Below are 21,151 nucleotides of genomic sequence, written 5' to 3'. Positions count from 1 at the left end.
AACACACGACTCATGTACATGGATACATATGACTTAAAATATAAAAAAAACAGGCAAATAATTTGGTACCATATGTTTTCGCGAATGTTTAAGGTTCTCAGCAAACTGTATTTTTTGATAAATTGCGCAAGGTTTTCCGTGCGCTACCAATTCAATGACGTTTTGAACAGGTTATGGTGACATCATTTGGTAAATACGACGGAAGTTGTACTGCCTTCCTTCAATGCAAAATTAAAGAAGAGTGTATAATATTTGCATTTTGTTGGTAAGTGTGTGTAAGTTTGGTACTAATTGAATTTAACAGAACCAATTTTCCGATACTAACTTCAGATTTGGTGTGAATTTCCTGAATCACCCTTGTTATATGGGTTTTCGGACCCTAAAGGCTAAAGAGGCAATTGTTTCAGGAAAATTAAATATCCAGCTGTAAAAAATCTCACTAACTTAAACATAACAGAAAACTGTGTCTGAAACACTAACCATCATCCGAGTAATAACAATGTTTGTGTGATCCAACACACCTAGCTTGTTACAGGGAAAGTAAACACAGCCGTCAGAAAACTGACGATCCAGCCATACACGGAAGTGTGATAACCAGCTAACCACCACCCACACATATCCCACCCAGACAAAATGTCTGGAAAGAGTTCCTTCCGTTTCCCCATATTTTTTCTGTAACATTACCGTGCCTGGGGCCCTTATCATACACCGTGGTTCGACCCTATAGGAAAGTGTTTCCTATTCTCGCGGTACGGATATTGGCTGAAAAAATAACACAAACAATTCTTATCGTATTAATGCTTGCTGTTTTTAAATGAAAGATCTTCTCCTCTAACATCTACATCTATCAGCTACCAGATCCATCAGGTGAATTACCACTCGTGAGCCCGGTGATAAACAATGCGATCCGCCATTGACGAAACGAGGCTTCTCCCATTCACGCGGTATTACCAGGAATTAACGTTATTGAGTTTATGTAAGAGCAACCCTGCCGGAAAGGGCGGGAAAAAGTAACAATATGTCCAAGTTGGTATAAACTCCCCAATATTCGTGACACTGCAAGAATTTGATCACTCACAGACTTGGTCCACTTCCTAGTTACCAGTCGGTGATGTAAACAACCGCTAAGTGTCATGCATCAGCGATTTCGGCAGAAAATGTGTTTACCGCGAGAATAGGAAACCCTCGAGAATAGGAGACGGACCTATATATATTGTATTTATTGTTTGGGCTTTTAGTTATTTTTGTGAGTTCTCTAGTAATTGTTGTGTTAGGTTTTGTTAATATTTTCAGTATAATACATGTTATTTGGTATGAGGGAACGGGAGGAGCTCTTACCAAATGTCTGCACACTGCGGACAACATGACCACAATGTGAACAATGACATACATTTTATTGTTTTTAGATATTTTTCCTCATAAATAAGCAGTATTGATCATAAGCACTAATAACATGATTAAACGTAATCTCATAACATAATGCATCATCTTGGTATATTTTCATGGTACATGTAAGCATCTGAAGCATCATTCTAGAACATCACTACCTTTGTACATATTTATTGATGTACATAAGCCCTAATAACCTGATTCAATGCAAACTCATAGCATAAATCAACACAATCTGATGTTGTGGCCAGTGCCAGACAGAAGGGTAGCAATAACATGAAACTGGGATTTTATCCTATGTTGGTCATTTTGGTGTGGGATTTTGTCCAAAGAAATTTTGTCTGTACCTGATCGGAGCACTATGACAGTCTTAAGTCTATGTTATGGGGGTTTTGTGGAATGGGGCCCAGGTTGACCAGTATTGAGCACCAGTCAACCCAATTTCCCAGGTTAGGAGACTGTACCCCAGGAAGGAGAGAGATAGTACTCAGTGCACAAATTTGATTCTATGGATATTATTTTCATTATTTTGGAAAGTGTGTTGTGACCTAGTGGCTCAAAGTGGACCAAATTGAATTGATTTCACTGGCGTGTTTTCTAGGTTGCTGAAGAAAATATGAATTGACTTTTCCTTCTCTCAGGTTCAGTAGCTGTGCTGGAGATGATGACTGTTTTTCTTTTAGATCAGGGATTTCAACAAAGTTTGACACACTTTATCTCATAATGTAATTAACATTACGTTGTATCTTGTGTGACAGGTTGGACGTTCTCTACTATGGATTTGCGGAGAGTGAAGAATGAGGATAAGCTGGACTTGTGTAGAAAGTACTACCATGGTAAGACACCTGATGTGGGACTGCGACTGTAATACCCAGATTAAGTCAAATAGTCTTTATTTAAAATATGATCTTGTTTGAGACAAGAACAATACATGAGATGACTAAATAAGGACTTGAGATAGGATAAAGTATAAATGCGAATGAGTACTAGATTAATCATCTACTTCTGTTCATGTGCAGGAACATCTCCCACTACCACTGGACTCATGTTCATTATTTAAAGTTTTCAATGTATTAGGTCATCTGGACAAATTGCATCCTTGATAATCTCCAGGGAATACGTTACGATCACTCTCCACTATTCCCTGGATGCATCCATGGCTTGGCCCGATGATTATATTACCTCCCTTTGCTGGCTCCGCATTCTCACAGTAGCCAATCAGCGAAGCCGCCGTTACATCTGAGCTTGCCAGTGTCAACAAAGATAGCGGTCAGAGTCTCGAAGGTTTCTTCGCAGTGCCACTCAGATTTTGGGGGAAATAAAACAGACAAATTGACAGATCTAAAACTTTAAAAACATATGAAAGAACTCCTTCTACCTCTTTCAGAGTACCTGTGCATCAATTGTGTTGCCAAGTTTAAACGGTTAGATAATTTAAGAAGCGAAAGTGAGTTGTGATTGGTTCGCTCAACTTCCCAGCTTAGACACCTGATTGGATAAAAAGCCAGCAAAGGGAGGTAATAAAATAATCGGGCCAAGCCGTGGATGCATCCAGGGAGAGTGATCGTAACGTATACCCTGGAGATTATCGAGGATGGACAAATTGTTGCTGTGCTAGCATCAGACCATGTTGTACAGCCCCTTCATGCAGAACGTTAAACCCTTGCTTCACCCTTGACACTCCAGTGTTTCTTGTGCTGTTTTGTCCAAGACTGACTGACTGACTGAGTTTGGTTTTACGCCGCTTTTAGCAATATTCCAGCAACATCACGGCGGGGGACACCAGAAATGGGCCTGACACATTGTACCCATGTGGGGATTCGAACCCGGGTCTTCGGCGTGACGAGACAACGCTTTAACCACTAGGCTACCCCACTGCCCCATTTTGTCCAAGAGCAATTAGTTGCAATGTCATAGCAAACAAGTAATTATTTTGGCTTAGGCCTTAGATTTACATAGTTTAAACATAGTGGTAGTTGATACATGGAACTGGATGTACTAGGTTTGTCATATATATACTTTTTGTATATGTACATACATTACTGTGCAGTTTGTCACTGATTTCAAACTAGTGGACTATCTTACTTTAGTTAGAATGTACTTTGGATATATTTTTGCTACTTCTAAGATCTGCTGCAGTGAATTATAAAGGCAGAAAGTGTCTACATAAACATGGAAGTGACTTATCACCTATGTTGTTTTCTATTCTTCAGGGGGTTTTGCATTGCTGCCATTTCTCTGGTTCATCAACTTCTTTTGGTTTTTCAACGAAGCATTCAGGAAGCCCCCATATGAGGAACAGAAACAGATCAGAACATGTATGTCTAATTTGTCAGTGGCATTCAGTGTACAACTTGTGAATGAATTCAGTACATGTTTCTGATAACCAAAAGCACCTTCATGTGACATATTGGACAGTTTGATGTAACTTGTTATTTTACATCCTCGATAACCTCCAGGGTATACGTTACGATAACTCTCTACTATACCCTGGATGCATCTACGACTCGTCCCGATGATTTTATTACCTTCCTTGGTTGGCTTTTTATCCAATCAGGGAAGTTGAGCGTACCAATCACAACTCACTTTCGCTTTTTAAATTATCTAACCGAATAACCTTGTCAACACAATAATATATTGTTGCAGATACTCTGAAAGAAGGAGTTCTTGCATATATATTTTTAAGGTTTCAGACCTGTCAATTTGTCTGTATGTTTTCCCCCCAAATCTGAGTCGCACTGCGAACAAACTTTGGCGGCTGCGACCGCTACTTTTGTTGACACTGGCAAGCTCGGTTGTAACGGTGGCTTATCTGATTGGCTACTGTGAGAATGTGGATCCAGCAAAGGGAGGTAATAAAATCATCGTGCCGAGCCGTAGATGCATCCAGGGTATAGTGGAGAGTTATCATAACGTATACCCTGGAGATTATCAAGGATGGTTATTTTAGGGATTGTATTTTTTGTAAAGTACAAATTGTAGTACCTGCTTGGGTTGCGTCCCATCTAGTACTTGAGCCTTATAACAAAGAGACACCTAATAGCCTGTTTTTGACTGAGGAGGGTAATAATCTCACTATCATGTAACTTCTGTCTTAAAATTAATCCATGATTGTACATTTGAACTGTGATGTATCTTCAGAAACAGTGTATGTTTACAGGAGTTTGAGTGAGCAGCCCCATTTGTCATAATGTCCTAAGTGATTTAAAGTCATGTTGTCGACAAAAACACTCAAACATTGAGAAACCCTTATCTGAATCTAACAGAAACATAAGATAATAATTTATTAATGAAGCATCACACTGATATAAGACAATAAAAGTTTATAAGTCTGAGGTTATGTAGACACAGATTAACAACACTACAAGCAGTGTAACAAATTAGGAAAAGGTAACCCACACCAGATGGGCCAACAAATTCTGTTCAACACCAGAATATCATTAACTGGCTTGATAAATGTCACAGTTGAATAGGGGTATGGTACTTTTGCGGTACATGGTCTTCTGTTCGGTCCGTTTCGGTTCGGTCCGGTTCGGTTAATGCAGAAATTTGACAAGAACCAAAGCTTACATTAATTAATAACATGGGAAGAAATAACCATAATCTTTGTGATTTTGAATGAACAAACCTACCATTTTATGATAGAAATTTTGGATTGCATTACGGTATACCAAACTGAAGGCAAAATACTGCAGTTCTACTAATATCGTGGTATACCATTTCACCCCTAAGGTTGAAGGATAGAGAAGTTTATGTCCATTAGTCTTCCCAGTCTTCAGCGGTCACATCATGCTATTTAATTTACCCGTGAAGGTCTCGGTTAGAATATTGATCTTCAGTAACCCATGCTTGTCGTAAGAGGCTACTAACGGGATAGGGTGGTCAGGCTCGCTGACTTGGTTGACACATGTCATCGTATCCCAATTGCGTAGATTGATGTTCATGCTGTTGATCCCTGGATGTCTGGTCCAGTCTCATTTATTTACAGACTGCCACAACATAGCTGGAATATTGCTGAGTGTGGCGTAAAACTAAACTACACTCACTTTTTAATCTGTTGTTCTTTGTCCATGTTTCACCACGTTATTTAGAGGGCCCTGAACCAACCACTTTCAGGCTAACCAGCTTATTGTGGTGAAATATCAACACATATATATATGTAAACAGTGCCCACCACTATTGTTGTACTTTGCTGTGTCCAGCCACTCAGGGAACAAAGTGTAGTGTCCTGAAGTTAGATTATATTCCCTATAGTGGTTACAAGATCAGCTAGTATAACATTTACAGATGTAGCTGATTGTGTTGTGTTGCATGTTACAGATGTGATCCGGTCACTGATAGGGACAGTGATATGGACAGCTGCCCTCGTCACATGGGTGGTCATCTTCCAGTTGAACCGGGCATCGTGGGGAGCAACAGCTGACTACATGTCTTTCATCATTCCTAAAGGGGAGCCATAGTGGCCACTGATTGGTTGCTGTAGACACAGAGGAGGCCACTGATTCAGTGCTTTGCTGGTAGCAGGACACGTGGGGCTGTGGACTCCTGTCAGACATCACAAAGCTGTATATATGTCATCTAATGAATGAATGAAGAATGAAACGGAGAGTAACAATTTATATAGATGTAACATAGGTACCTAAGAAAGTGTCTGGCCCACAAACTTGGTTTACCTGAAACATGGAAAATGAATACTGGTATGTTGCATGGCCACACGTTTCTTTGTGTTTTTCAAAGCAATCAATGTTCCAGAGTGTGAAATGAACACTTTCAACAGGTTACCAACTGAATAGTCAGATTATATAATGTCCTCACTACAATGAGACTGGAGAAGAAGTAAGACTATGGTAGTTCTGTGTCACAGGTATAAACCTATCGGGCCATCTCCATCATCACCAATTAGCCAATCACTGTGTGCTGTTCACACACAAAAAACCCTTCCAAATTGTGTTCGATGCAGGACCATCCATGATAAGATTTCAAAATCACCACACAGTCATGTCTACATGAATTTACATTGAAAGATTGATAGTATAATTTCAGAATATTGGTTTAACTTCATATGAAGCACTGTTATTTTGCCTGTTATATCAACACACGTTATAAATAATCTAGGACCCACAACATGATATTTCACAGTTTTATTTTATGGAACAGCTGTGTTCTAAGTGAGGATTACTGTATGATTTGAGAAAGAAGTGACTTTCAAACAAATACTCTCCTTCAGGATGATGATGTCATCAGCAAAAGTCACAGTCTACAACTGATTCAGTTCTGCTGGCTGGCCAGGAAGAATAAATGATTCCATATTGTCATGGTTGAGTATGTGTTACAATAACCTGACACTGACACTCACATTTCCCTCACTTATACTCTTTTCAGTCCGTTGTATATCTTTGTTTAGGTTTTACTTTGCAATATTTTTAACCATCTAGAAGATATCACACCTTGCAGTAGCTCTTCAAACTACAACAGCAAATTGAGGGACCAAGGTTTATCTGGTGTTATTACACTGCTGGTACTAGATGCTCTAGATCAGTGGTTCCATTGTGATATAATAAAGATAATTGTGTATTGTCATTTGCCATCTCAATTTTGTCAGCCAGGAATAAGCATTAATGTATATAACACCATGTGTTTGAGTGTTTATACCACAGCTGTACCATTAGAACCAGTATGAAGACAGTGTCTGGCCTGTGTTATGGTGCAGCTGTACCATTAGAACCAGTATGAAGACAGTGTCTGGCAGTCATCTGGCCTGTGTTATAGTGCAGCTGTACCATTAGAACCAGTATGAAGACAGTGTCTGGCAGTCATCTGGCCTGTGTTATGGTGCAGCTGTACCATTAGAACCAGTATGAAGACAGTGTCTGGCAGACATCATCTGGCCTGTGCAGCTGTTATAGCTGCAGCTGTACCATTAGAACCAGTATGAAGACACATGTCTGGCAGTCATCTGGCCTGTGTTATAGTGCAGCTGTACCATTAGAACCAGTATGAAGACAGATGTCTGGCAGACATCTGGCCTGTGTTATAGCTGAGCAGCTGTACCATTAGAACCAGTATGAAGACAGTGTCTGGCAGTCATCTGGCCTGTGTTATAGTGCAGCTGTACCATTAGAACCAGTATGAAGACAGTGTCTGGCAGACATCTGGCCTGTGTATAGCAGCTGTACCATTAGAACCAGTATGAAGACAGTGTCTGCAGATATCTGGCTGTGTTATAGTGCTGTACCATTAGAACCAGTATGAAGACAATGTCTGGCAGTCATCTGGCCTGTGTTATATAGTGCAGCTGTACCATTAGAACCAGTATGAAGACAGTGTCTGGCAGTCATCTGGCCTGTGTTATGGTGCAGCTGTACCATTAGAACCAGTATGAAGACAGTGTCTGGCAGTCATCTGGCCTGTGTTATGGTGCAGCTGTACCATTAGAACCAGTATGAAGACAAGACAGTGTCTGGCAGTCATCTGGCCTGTGTTATAGCGCAGCTGTACCATTAGAACCAGTATGAAGACAGTGTCTGGCAGTCATCTGGCCTGTGTTATAGTGCAGCTGTACCATTAGAACCAGTATGAAGACAGTGTCTTGCAGTCATCTGGCCTGTGTTATGGTGCAGCTGTACCATTAGAACCAGTATGAAGACAGTGTCTGGCAGTCATCTGGCCTGTGTTATGGTGCAGCTGTACCATTAGAACCAGTATGAAGACAGTGTCTGGCAGTCATCTGGCCTGTGTTATAGTGCAGCTGTACCATTAGAACCAGTATGAAGACAGTGTCTTGCTAGTCATCTGGCCTGTGTTATAGTGCAGCTGTACCATTAGAACCAGTATGAAGACAGTGTCTGGCAGTCATCTGGCCTGTGTTATAGTGCAGCTGTACCATTAGAACCAGTATGAAGACAGTGTCTTGCAGTCATCTGGCCTGTGTTATAGTGCAGCTGTACCATTAGAACCAGTATGAAGACACAGTGTCTAGCAGAGATCTGTCCTGTGTTATAGTGCAGCTGTACCATCAAACTATCAACTCTCACTATAATCATACAGAGGTTGACATTCTCCCCAGACCTATCCACCATCCTACCCACCTCTACACGTATGGTAGGTCAGAGTATGTATACTCCTGTCAGAGTGAAACCTCAGCCACTTCGTTAGAAGGGCTCCTGTCGACTTGGGGCATGGAAGCAAACCTGGGTTAAAGTAGTATAATAAAGACGGGACAGCTTCTGTGGCAGACAGACAGATGCTGTAGATATAACAACACATCAACTACATCAACCAAATGTATTTCTTGTAAATGTCACCAATGCACCAATCATCTTTATTGTTCAGACAACTGTGTGCCCGGCAGATGCACAACAAAATGGAATATCATCATGTTAAAGACAAAAACATCTTTATCAAAACAATCATATAAGAAAATGAAATAACAAATTGCAAGAAAAAGCAACAACCAAAATATGGTGCCATTATTCGCCTCGATAGAAGATATTGTGCTGTATTGCTGCTGTTGCTGTTGTGTGCCTTCAACATTCCGATGTATAAACCACTTGTATGAAAGAAAATGTGTTTATCACAGTAGTTGAGATTCAGTGTTGCACTTGTGCTGCAGGTAAATGGAATCCAAGAGTGGTAAAACCATCACATCCGGGTATTCCTGGCCCTTATGTTTTACCGCTACTGAAGTGCCAACCTCTGACAGTGGTGGTCTGGTCAGACTGTAACAGAAAAAACATTGCTATGACAAGCCGTTCCCCATGTTTTACCGTATTGTCATCAGTAATTCTTCATATCACTATTTGCCGTGTACACTTGTAGAGATATGTAAAGTTAGTCAAATATGACCAGCTGAGCAGATTATTCATGTCCATGAGAATTGCCGACCTAAGCAGATTGTCAGGCGGCAGACGGCATGCCAGGGACAAGGAGGATCTGTACACCCGGCGTCCCCGGCCGTTAACATTCCAGTCACACGCACATATTGTTCTGAGTGTAGATACTGGAGAAAGTTTCGTCAAACGAGTGTCATTTATGCATTGGGATATGATGATATATATACACATGGAAGAAAGTATAACAATACCTTTCCTACTCTCACATAGCCTTTTATATTCTAATATAATTATGTTTGTATGATTTGTGTACCCTTCGGATATGCACGTGCTACGAGTGCTGGCGAGTCCTTGAGGACTACTGCAAGTAAGAGACGTTGACTTCAGAATCACAAGACCTCATCCCGCCATGTCAGTTGTAAACAGTGTGGCGTTTGTGCCGACATCGCCTATAATCGACAGGGTATGGAGCCATAACGTTCTCTGCCATGGCTAATGGTAACACATTGATACTGTGAAAAACTATGGTGTGCAACTACTGAGTCTGACATCCATGTCACCTATTTTGACAAGCTGTATAGGGAAACCTACCTGAGGTCTAACCCTGTACATTAAAACATACTCGTGGTCCAACCCTGTACTGAGAATGCTACACGAGGTCCAACTCTGTACAGGAAAACGTACCCAAGGGCCAGTACTGAATACAGAAACCTACCTGCAGTTTCGTTGCTGGGAGAGGAATGATTTGATATTACGCCACGCACTCTATCATCCAGAGCGACCTTGTACATGGAGGTAGACGTGTCCAGTCTACACTAGGGTAGACCGTGTGGCCGCTACTTGTATTGCGATGTTTGAAGTCAGGCCGATCTGGAGACAGCCATGTGCCCCATCCACAGTGACGGGCAGATCCAGCAGCATCCCCACACATGGAGCCGTGTACCTGTTTATAGTCCACATTTTCAACATGTTTTAGTAACTACCCGGACCTTGTAACGTAATCAAACATCCTTAGCGTGTTTCAAAAGCATAAAGCAAAGCAACTACACACCGTAACACTCACCAACTATACACCGTAACACTCACCAACTATACACCGTAACACTCACCAACTACACCCCACCTATACACCGTAACACTCACCAACTACACACCACCTATACACCGTAACACTCACCAACTACACACCACCTATACACCGTAACACTCACCAACTACACCGTAACACTCACCAACTACACACCGTAACACTCACCAACTACACACCACCTATACACCGTAACACTCACCAACTATACACCGTAACACTCACCAACTATACACCGTAACACTCACCAACTACACCCCACCTATACACCGTAACACTCACCAACTACACACCACCTATACACCGTAACACTCACCAACTACACACCGTAACACTCACCAACTATACACCGTAACACTCACCAACTACACACCACCTATACACCGTAACACTCACCAACTACACACCACCTATACACCGTAACACTCACCAACTATACACCGTAACACTCACCAACTACACACCGTAACACTCACCAACTACACACCACCTATACACCGTAACACTCACCAACTACACACCGTTACACTCACCAACTATACACCGTAACACTCACCAACTACACACACACACCTATACACCGTAACACTCACCAACTATACACCGTAACACTCACCAACTATACACCGTAACACTCACCAACTATACACCGTAACACTCACCAACTATACACGTAACACTCACCAATACACCGTAACACTCACCAACTATACACCGTAACACTCACCAACTATACACGTAACACTCACCAACTATACACCGTAACACTCACCAACTATACACCGTAACACTCACCAACTATACACGTAACACTCACCTACTATACACCAGCTATACACCGTAACACTCACCGACTCTACACCGTAACACTCACCAACTATACACGTAACACTCACCGACTCACCAACTATGCACAGTAACACTCACCAACTATACACCGTAACACTCACCAACTATACACCGTAACACTCACCAACTATACACTGTAACATTCACCAACTATACACCGTAACACTCACCAACTATACACCGTAACACTCACCTACTATACACCAGCTATACACCGTAACACTCACCAACTATACACCGTAACACTCACCAACTATACACCGTAACACTCACCAACTATACACGTAACACTCACCGACTATACACGTAACACTCACCATTGGATGGGGTAAGCGGTTGACAGTGCACAGAAATGCTTCTTTCCATGCTGAGCCAAATTACTGTCTTGTTTGCGAAATCAAGACAATATGTATATACGTAGTACTCGTGTCAATTTATCAGTACCACAGCTGTCAGTTCTATAACCACACCATCAGGTACACTCACATTACTAATTAAGGATGAGTGAATAACTGTTATTCATTACCAGTGAATACCTTCGAAGCATTAAAGCTGTCTGTCCCTGAGAAGAACCTGTTTGAGAAGACTTCCTGTTGTGGTCTGTGAAGCGGTCGTAAAGGCAGGTACTGCTTTGCGTTTCTCGTATCTGGACACAACCGCCCGTCTTGCAGCAGCGTGCTCGCTTTCCATCACGACGTAGATCAGCACACACTCACACGTCATCATGACGAGGAGGAACACCGCCAGACGCCATTGGTCCCGACGACAATGTGCCATCCTGTAACGTAAACCCCCCTAACCTTGTCAACGTACACCAAAAAACAATCCTTAGATTTCGTGCTAATCAGACAATAAATGCACGCGCCAGTACAGATTATTATGATCTGTCATGTTTGATAAATGGCTGGTAATGACAAATCATATTGGCTGTAGGCTAACAGTGTTAAACTGTAACAGAAAACTATATTTTACTGTTCTGCATATGAATGTATTTGATGCTGTCTTATACATACACTGACCACGTCCTCATTCTGAGACGAGGACACCTACAGGTGCTTGATATAGTGACCCACTCCTGCATCGTGTCCATACATATATTCCTGTACGCCCCCGTTCTGCCGAGACATCTTCATCCAAACACGGACACCCTGCTCCTCCCCCACCCCTGCATGCCATGTACAAAATCAATGCTGCCCCTAGTACATGTGCAAGTCTTGATGACCCCCTACCTACCTCCCCAGAACAAAATGGGTGGCCCCACCTTAAAATCCTCCTCACCCCCAACCCCGCTATAAATTAAGAACGGTCCCTTACCGATGATTTTGAGTTTTTATTATTTATAGATATGCTGCTACGCGTACAGTTTAACGGTATAGTTTTGTTCAAAGCCAAGATTAAATTTCCGCAAAGGTTGCTACTTTCATCATCGCGCATAAGATTTTGAAAATAAAGCCCAGAGAACCCATTGTGTGTGTCTAGATGTATATATTGGGACCACTGACTGGATTGCAGCGTTAGTTACCGACACAGGATCCACTGACGGTCACAAGGCGGAGACAAACTAATTCATTTATGAGGACCCGTGAAGGTCCGGGTTAGAATGTACCTTCAGTAATCCATGCTTGTCGTAAGAGGCGATTAACGGGATCGGGTGGTCAGGCTCGCTGACTGGGTTGACACATGTCATCGGTTCCCAATTGGGCAGATCGATGTGTTGTCCACTGGATTGTCTGGTACAGACTCGAGTATTTACAGACCGCCGCCATAAAGCTGGAATATTGCTGAGTGCGGCGTAAAACTTAACTCACTCATTTTATGAGGCCTGCATGCACGCCTTCGACTGTCTCCGGGTTCATATCGCCACGATGACAGTTTACTGGTGCACTCTGTGGTGTTCGATTATAATGACATCGACGCTGTATTGTCAGATATGTTTTTATGGAATGTAGTCAATGAGCTGTGTATTTGCGTTTATGTATTTTATATCGGTTTGGTTCACTTAGTACACATTTCATTGATCCCGTAGCAACACGGTCGATAAAGCGCGATATGATTCACTTATTGAACACCTTAGAATTATTAATACACTGTCTACACGTCGGTGTCAATGACCCTGCTCTGTAGACTCGTTGCTGTAACCAAGACGAATGCGCCTCACTCAACGTAAATGATAAAATAAGCAGAAACAGAAAACACACGTAGATATCAACTGAGAAGAAACACAGACCAGCCAATCAACTACCGCCGCTACTGGACACAGCTCGATAACATAACATACCAATGTTGAAGATGGCGGCCGACTCCTGGTGGCGAAGGACGCAGTCTGGCGTGGAAGTGCTCCCCTTCTTGAGAGGGAAGAGGACGTGGCGGCCGGTCTGATGCACATTGATCCGTTTATCGATCAGTACAGCCTAGACACGTTCTCCCCGTGCAGATACAGCGAGGCGTGCACGAGGAACGTTAACATATATTCTCGTAACGTCCCTGCCTGCAATACAGAGCCCTCACAGCTGCTGGCGGCATGGCGTGGTGTTGTGCCACATTACGACAAGAATAATGATGGCGATGCACAGTCACAGGCGAATCTCGGGAGACACCGATGTACACCGACTGTTCCAGGTATCCACTGTTAATGGACACAACAAGGTCTCCGCACACAGTCGTACTATGCTCATACTATCGACTGCAGCAGGCAATGGCCTAGTAACTCACAGGGGATTGAGGCCCGCATTAACCAATTGATCATACTCGGAGATTTAAGTATCTCACAAAATATGCTTGTGACGTCATCCTATTGTTCTATATGTGAGTGAGTGAGCTTTTTGCAATATTCCAGCAATTTTAATATCACGGCGGGGAACACCAGAAATGGGCTTCGCACATTGTACCCATGTGGGGAATCGAACCCGGTGTAGCAGCCCAGAATAACCCCCACCAGATTATACCCCGGGGTAAACTATAGGCTAGCCAAGTTTATACCCCGGGGGTATATTCTGGACCAGGCCAAAGTATACCCCTCCAGCCCAGACTATACCCCTAAAAAATTATGTTGACAATTCACTCAATATGTGTGTGTGACTCCGGGCAATGGTCTTGGTGTCATTTAAAGGAATTTGTAGGTGCATTTCATTTACATTACTGCATAATACAAACTTTTATCAAGTATTTGTTGAGTACCTCTCTGGTATGTGATGTTTTCGACTTTGCGTAACGTAGTTTATTTAGTGTCGCACGCACAACTGAGGTTTTTCGGCGACGGGGTAGTACACTTATTAAGAAATGAGGGGGGACAAAAAAATTGAAATTTTGAAAGAGTGGTGTTACTACCTAAAAAAACACAAAAAAAACTGAGTCTTAAGGTCTTCGGCGTGACAAGCAAACGATTTAACCACAAGGCTACCCCACCGCCCCTTTCTTTGTGTGAAAGTTGTCCGGCAGTATTACATCCTGAACAACCACACGTCCCTTTACTGTTTGTCGGCCACAGTCGGCGTTCTTGTGCATGCATCACATGACTGTGGAATTAATTATGTCGGAGAAAGCTCGGTATTCGTTGATAAAATGAACGAGATTTCAAAGTGACCCAGTCTTCCAGTCTGACATATGGGAGTGACATGTTTCTACCGACCAGAGCAGTGTTTAGTTCAGTATAGAAATGACATGTTTTTACCCGCCAGTTAATGACTTGACTGTGTTTGTGATGTACTTCCACGACAATGTCTTGTGTCAAAAACATGCCGGGTAACAAGACCAGTGCATCCTAAATAAGTGTGACAGGGTTAATGTGTGTATGATGATGACGGGATTCGTGTGTGTATGATAAGTATGACAGAGCTTGTGTATAAGTGTGACAGGGTTAATGTGTGTATAATGATGACGGGATTCGTGTGTGTATGATAAGTATGACAGAGCTTGTGTATAAGTGTGACAGGGTTAATGTGTGTATAATGACGGGATTCGTGTGTGTATGATAAGTATGACAGAGCTCGTGTATAAGTGTGACAGGGTTAATGTGTGTATAATGATGACGGGATTCGTGTGTGTATGATAAGTATGACAGAGCTTGTGTATAAGTGTGACAGGGTTAATGTGTGTATAATGACGGGATTCGTGTGTGTATGATAAGTATGACAGAGCTTGTGTATAAGTGTGACAGGGTTAATGTGTGTATAATGATGACGGGATTCGTGTGTGTATGATAAGTATGACAGAGCTCGTGTATAAGTGTGACAGGGTTAATGTGTGTATAATGATGACGGGATTCAGTGTGTGTGATAATGATAAGTATGACAGAGCTCGTGTATAAGTGTGACAGGGTTAATGTGTGTATAATGATGACGGGATTCGTGTGTGTATGATAAGTATGACAGAGCTTGTGTATAAGTGTGACAGGGTTAATGTGTGTATAATGATGACGGATTCGTGTGTGTATGATAAGTATGAGCTTGTGTATAAGTGTGACAGGGTTAATGTGTGTATAATGATGACGGGATTCGTGTGTGTATGATAAGTATGACAGAGCTCGTGTATAAGTGTGACAGGGTTAATGTGTGTATAATGATGACAGGATTCGGATTCGTGTGTGTATGATAAGTATGACAGAGCTTGTGTATAAGTGTGACAGGGTTAATGTGTGTATAATGATGACGGGATTCGTGTGTGTATAATGACGGGATTCGTGTGTGTATGATAAGTATGACAGAGCTCGTGTATAAGTGTGACAGGGTTAATGTGTGTATAATGATGACGGGATTCGTGTGTGTATGATAAGTATGACAGAGCTTGTGTATAAGTGTGACAGGGTTAATGTGTGTATAATGATGACGGGATTCGTGTGTGTATGATAAGTATGACAGAGCTTGTGTATAAGTGTGACAGGGGGTTAATGTGTGTGTATAATGATGACAGGATAAGTGTGACACAGGGTTAATGTATGATAATGATGACAGGATTCATGACAGAGCTTGTGTATAATGTGTGACAGGGTTAATGTGTGTATAATGATGAATGGGATTCGTGTGTGTATGATAAGTATGACAGAGCTCGTGTATAAGTGTGACAGGGTTAATGTGTGTATAATGATGACAGGGATTCGTGTGTGTATGATAAGTATGACAGAGCTTGTGTATAAGTGTGACAGGGTTAATGTGTGTATAATGATGACGGGATTCGTGTATGTATGATAAGTATGACAGAGCTCGTGTATAAGTGTGACAGGGTTAATGTGTGTATAATGATGACGGATTCGTGTGTGTATGATAAGTATGACAGAGCTTGTGTATAAGTGTGACAGGGTTAATGTGTGTATAATGATGACAGGATTCGTGTGTGTATGATAAGTATGACAGAGCTCGTGTATAAGTGTGACAGGGTTAATGTGTGTATAATGATGACGGGATTCGTGTGTGTATGATAAGTATGACAGAGCTCGTGTATAAGTGTGACAGGGTTAATGTGTGTATAATGATGACGGGATTCGTGTGTGTGTATGATAAGTATGACAGAGCTCGTGTATAAGTGTGACAGGGTTAATGTGTGTATAATGATGACGGGATTCGTGTGTGTATGATAAGTATGACAGAGCTCGTGTATAAGTGTGACAGGGTTAATGTGTGTATAATGATGACAGGATTCGTGTGTGTATGATATAAGTATGACAGAGCTGTGTGTATAAGTGTGACAGGGTTAATGTGTGTATAATGATGACGGGATTCGTGTGTGTATGATAAGTATGACAGAGCTCGTGTATAAGTGTGACAGGGTTAATGTGTGTATAATGATGACGGGATTCGTGTGTGTATGATAAGTATGACAGAGCTTGTGTATAAGTGTGACAGGGTTAATGTGTGTATAATGATGACGGGATTCGTGTGTGTATGATAAGTATGACAGAGCTTGTGTATAAGTGTGACAGGGTTAATGTGTGTATAATGATGACGGGATTCGTGTGTGTATGATAAGTATGACAGAGCTTGTGTATAAGTGTGACAGGGTTAATGTGTATAATGATGACGGGATTCGTGTGTGTATGATAAGTATGACAGAGCTTGTGTATAAGTGTGACAGGGTTAATGTGTGTATAATGATGACGGGATTCGTGTGTGTATGATAAGTATGACAGAGCTCGTGTATAAGTGTGACAGGGTTAATGTGTGTATAATGATGACGGGATTCGTGTGTGTATGATAAGTATGACAGAGCTCGTGTATAAGTGTGACAGGGTTAATGTGTGTGTATAGTATGATGACTCGTGGATTCAGGGTTAATGTGTGTATGATAAGTATGATAGACAGGCTCGTGTATAAGTGTGACAGGGTTAATGTGTGTATAATGATGACGGATTCGTGTGTGTATGATATGATGACAGAGCTCGTGTATAAGTGTGACAGGGTTATGTGTAAGTAATGATGACAGGGATTCGTGTGTATGATAAGTATGACAGAGCTCGTGTATAAGTGTGACAGGGTTAATGTGTGTATAATGATGACAGGATTCGTGTGTGTATGATAAGTATGACAGAGCTCGTGTGTATAAGTGTGACAGGGTTAATGTGTGTATAATGATGACAGGATTCGTGTGTGTATGATAAGTAATCGTAGAGCTCGTGTATAAGTGTGACAGGGTTAATGTGTGTATAATGATGACGGGATTCGTGTGTGTATGATAAGTATGACAGAGCTCGTGTATAAGTGTGACAGGGTTAATGTGTGTATAATGATGACGGGATTCGTGTGTGTATGATAAGTATGACAGAGCTCGTGTATAAGTGTGACAGGGTTAATGTGTGTATAATGATGACGGGATTCGTGTGTGTATGATAAGTATGACAGAGCTCGTGTATAAGTGTGACAGGGTTAATGTGTGTATAATGATGACAGGATTCGTGTATGATAAGTATGACAGAGCTCGTGTATAAGTGTGACAGGAGTTAATGTGTGTATAATGATGACAGGATTCGCGTGTGTATGATAAGTATGACAGAGCTCGTGTATAAGTGTGACAGGGTTAATGTGTGGATATAATGACAGGATTCGTGTGTGTATGATAAGTACGACGGAGGCTCGTGTATAAGTGTGACAGGGTTAATGTGTGTATAATGATGACGGGATTCGCGTGTGTATGATAAGTATGACAGAGCTCGTGTATAAGTGTGACAGGGTTAATGTGTGTATAATGACGGGATTCGACGTATGATAAGTATGACAGAGCTTGTGTATAAGTGTGACAGGGTTAATGTGTGTATAATGACGACGGATTCGTGTGTGTATGATAAGTATGACAGAGCGTGTATAAGTGTGATATAATTCGTGTGTGATGATAAGGGTTGTGTAAGTGACAGGGTTGCATGTATAATGACGACGGATTCGTGTGTGTATGATAAGTATGACGGAGCTCGTAGTGTGACAGGGTTAAGAGACAGGATTCGTGTGTATGATAAGTATGACGGAGGGTATAAGTGTGACAGGGTTAATGTGTGTATAATGATGACGGGATTCGTGTGTGTATGATAAGTATGACAGAGCTCGTGTATAAGTGTGACAGGGTTAATGTGTGTATAATGACGGGATTCGTGTGTGTATGATAAGTATGACAGAGCTCGTGTATAAGTGTGACAGGGTTAATGTGTGTATAATGACGGGATTCGTGTGTGTATGATAAGTATGACAGAGCTTGTGTATAAGTGTGACAGGGTTAATGTGTGTATAATGATGACGGGATTCGTGTGTGTATGATAAGTATGACAGAGCTTGTGTATAAGTGTGACAGGGTTAATGTGTGTATAATGATGACGGGATTCGTGTGTGTATGATAATGTATGACAGAGCTTGTGTATAAGTGTGACAGGGTTAATGTGTGTATAATGATGACGGGATTCGTGTGTGTATGATGATAAGTATGACAGAGCTCGTGTATAAGTGTGACAGGGTTAATGTGTGTATAATGATGACCAGGATTCGTGTGGATTAAGTATGTGTATGTATGACAGGGATAAGTATGACAGGATTCGTGTGTGTATGATAAGAGCTCGTGTATAAGTGTGACAGGGTTAATGTGTGTATAATAATGATTCGTGTGTGTATGATAAGTATGACAGAGCTCGTGTATATAAGTGTGACAGGGTTAATGTGTGTATAATGATGACAAGGATTCGTGTGTGTATTATGATAAGTATGACAGAGCTTGTGTATAAGTGTGACAGGGTTAATGTGTGTATAATGATGACGGGATTCGTGTGTGTATGATAAGTATGACAGAGCTTGTGTATAAGTGTGACAGGGTTAATGTGTGTATAATGATGACGGGATTCGTGTGTGTATGATAAGTATGACAGAGCTCGTGTATAAGTGTGACAGGATTATGTGTGTATAATGATGAGCCAGGATTCGTGTGTGTATGATAAGTATGACAGAGCTTGTGTATAAGTGTGACAGGGTTAATGTGTGTATAATGATGACAGGATTCGTGTGTGTATGATAAGTATGACAGAGCTCGTGTGTATAAGTGTGACAGGAGTTAATGTGACAGTATTATTATAATGACGGGATTCGTGTGTGTATGATAAGTATGACAGAGCTCGTGTATAAGTGTGACAGGGTTAATGTGTGTATAATGACGGGATTCGTGTGTGTATGATAAGTATGACAGAGCTCGTGTATAAGTGTGACAGGGTTAATGTGTGTATAATGATGACAGGATTCGTGTGTGTATGTATGATAAGTATGACAGAGCTTGTGTATAAGTGTGACAGGGTTAATGTGTATATAATGACAGGATTCGTGTGTGTATGATAAGTATGATATGACAGAGCTTGTGTATAAGTGTGACAGGTTAATGTGTGTGTATAATGACGGATTCGTGTGTGATGATACAGACAGAGCTCGTGTATAAGTGTGACAGGGTTAATGTGTAATATAATGATGGAGATTCGTGTGTGTATGATAAGTATGACAGAGATTAATGTATAAGTGTGACAGGGTTAATGTGTATAATGACGGATTCGTGTGTGTATGATAAGTATGACAGAGCTCGTGTATAAGTGTGACAGGGTTAATGACGGTATAATGTATGATGAGTATGACAGAGCTTGTGTATAAGTGATAAGTATGAAGAGCGTGTATAATGTGACAGGGTTAATGTGTGTATGATAAGTATGACAGGGCTTGTGTATAAGTGTGACAGGATTAATGTATATGATAAGTATGACAGAGCTTGTGTATAAGTGTGACAGGGTTAATGTGTGTATAATGATGACAGGGATTCGTGTGTGGATTCGTGTGTGTATGATAAGTATGACAGAGCTTGTGTATAAGTGTGACAGTGTATTAAGTATGTGTGTATAAGTGTGATGACGGATTCGTGTGTGTATGATAAGTATGACAGAGCTTGTGTATAAGTGTGACAGGGTTAATGTGTGTATAATGATGACGGGATTCGTGTGTGTATGATAAGTATGACAGAGCTTGTGTATAAGTGTGACAGGGTTAATGTGTGTATAATGATGACGGGATTCGTGTGTGTATGATAAGTATGACAGAGCTCGTGTATAAGTGTGACAGGATTAATGTGTGTATAATGATGACAGGGATTCGTGTGTGTATGATAAGTATGGCAGAGCTTGTGTATAAGTGTGACAGGGTTAATGTGTGTATAATGATGACGGGATTCGTGTGTGTATGATAAGTATGACAGAGCTCGTGTATAAGTGTGACAGGATTAATGTGTGTATAATGATGACGGGATTCGTGTGTGTATGATAAGTATGACAGAGCTTGTGTATAAGTGTGACAGGGTTAATGTGTGTATAATGATGACGGATTCGTGTGTGTATGATAAGTATGACAGAGCTTGTGTATAAGTGTGACAGGGTTAATGTGTGTATAATGATGACGGGATTCGTGTGTGTATGATAAGTATGACAGAGCTCGTGTATAAGTGTGACAGGGTTAATGTGTGTATAATGATGACGGGATTCGTGTGTGTATGATAAGTATGA

At 41.4% G+C, this 21,151-nt stretch overlaps 1 protein-coding gene and 2 long non-coding RNA genes across 4 annotated transcripts; 1 reads left to right on the top strand and 2 right to left on the bottom strand.

Moving 5' to 3' along the window:
• The first annotated feature begins 148 nt into the window (after positions 1 to 148).
• Positions 149 to 6,969, top strand: LOC124285212 (gamma-secretase subunit pen-2-like). Its single transcript, XM_046721399.1, has 4 exons — positions 149 to 265; positions 2,148 to 2,225; positions 3,603 to 3,707; positions 5,710 to 6,969. Exons 2-4 carry the CDS (start codon positions 2,165 to 2,167, stop codon positions 5,847 to 5,849), a joined length of 306 nt encoding a protein of 101 aa, XP_046577355.1. The 5' UTR covers positions 149 to 265; positions 2,148 to 2,164; the 3' UTR covers positions 5,850 to 6,969.
• Positions 6,970 to 8,659: 1,690 nt separating this feature from the next.
• On the bottom strand, positions 8,660 to 13,817 carry LOC124285232. 2 transcript variants are annotated; one of them, XR_006900758.1, is made up of 4 exons: positions 13,436 to 13,817; positions 11,684 to 11,935; positions 9,937 to 10,164; positions 8,660 to 9,107 (listed from the first exon to the last, which is right to left on the bottom strand). It is a non-coding gene; the product is annotated as an uncharacterized LOC124285232 (long non-coding RNA). The 2 variants fall into 2 exon arrangements; XR_006900757.1 differs by having other exon boundaries at positions 11,694 to 11,935; positions 13,436 to 13,812.
• LOC124285233 lies at positions 10,713 to 11,668 on the bottom strand. Its single transcript, XR_006900759.1, has 3 exons — positions 11,236 to 11,668; positions 10,882 to 11,125; positions 10,713 to 10,764 (listed from the first exon to the last, which is right to left on the bottom strand). It is a non-coding gene; the product is annotated as an uncharacterized LOC124285233 (long non-coding RNA).
• Positions 13,818 to 21,151: the final 7,334 nt, after the last annotated feature.

This window comes from Haliotis rubra, unplaced genomic scaffold (assembly GCF_003918875.1).
Source record: "Haliotis rubra isolate DU_JTF1 unplaced genomic scaffold, ASM391887v1 Scf355, whole genome shotgun sequence".
In the NCBI taxonomy this organism is placed as follows: Eukaryota; Metazoa; Mollusca; class Gastropoda; order Lepetellida; family Haliotidae; genus Haliotis; species Haliotis rubra.
The sequence above is the reverse complement of the archived record's forward strand: the minus strand, read 5'-3'. Positions and strand labels throughout refer to the sequence as shown.

What these genes read in the sequence shown, in the direction of transcription:
- LOC124285212 (XM_046721399.1), top strand. Translation starts at nt 2,165, where the DNA reads ATGGATTTGCGGAGAGTGAAGAATGAGGATAAGCTGGACTTGTGTAGA. An exon ending in GTGTAGAAAGTACTACCATG is followed by an intron (nt 2,226 to 3,602) that starts GTAAGACACCTG and finishes TCTATTCTTCAG; the next exon opens with GGGGTTTTGCATTGCTGCCA. An exon ending in ACAGAAACAGATCAGAACAT is followed by an intron (nt 3,708 to 5,709) that starts GTATGTCTAATT and finishes TGCATGTTACAG; the next exon opens with ATGTGATCCGGTCACTGATA.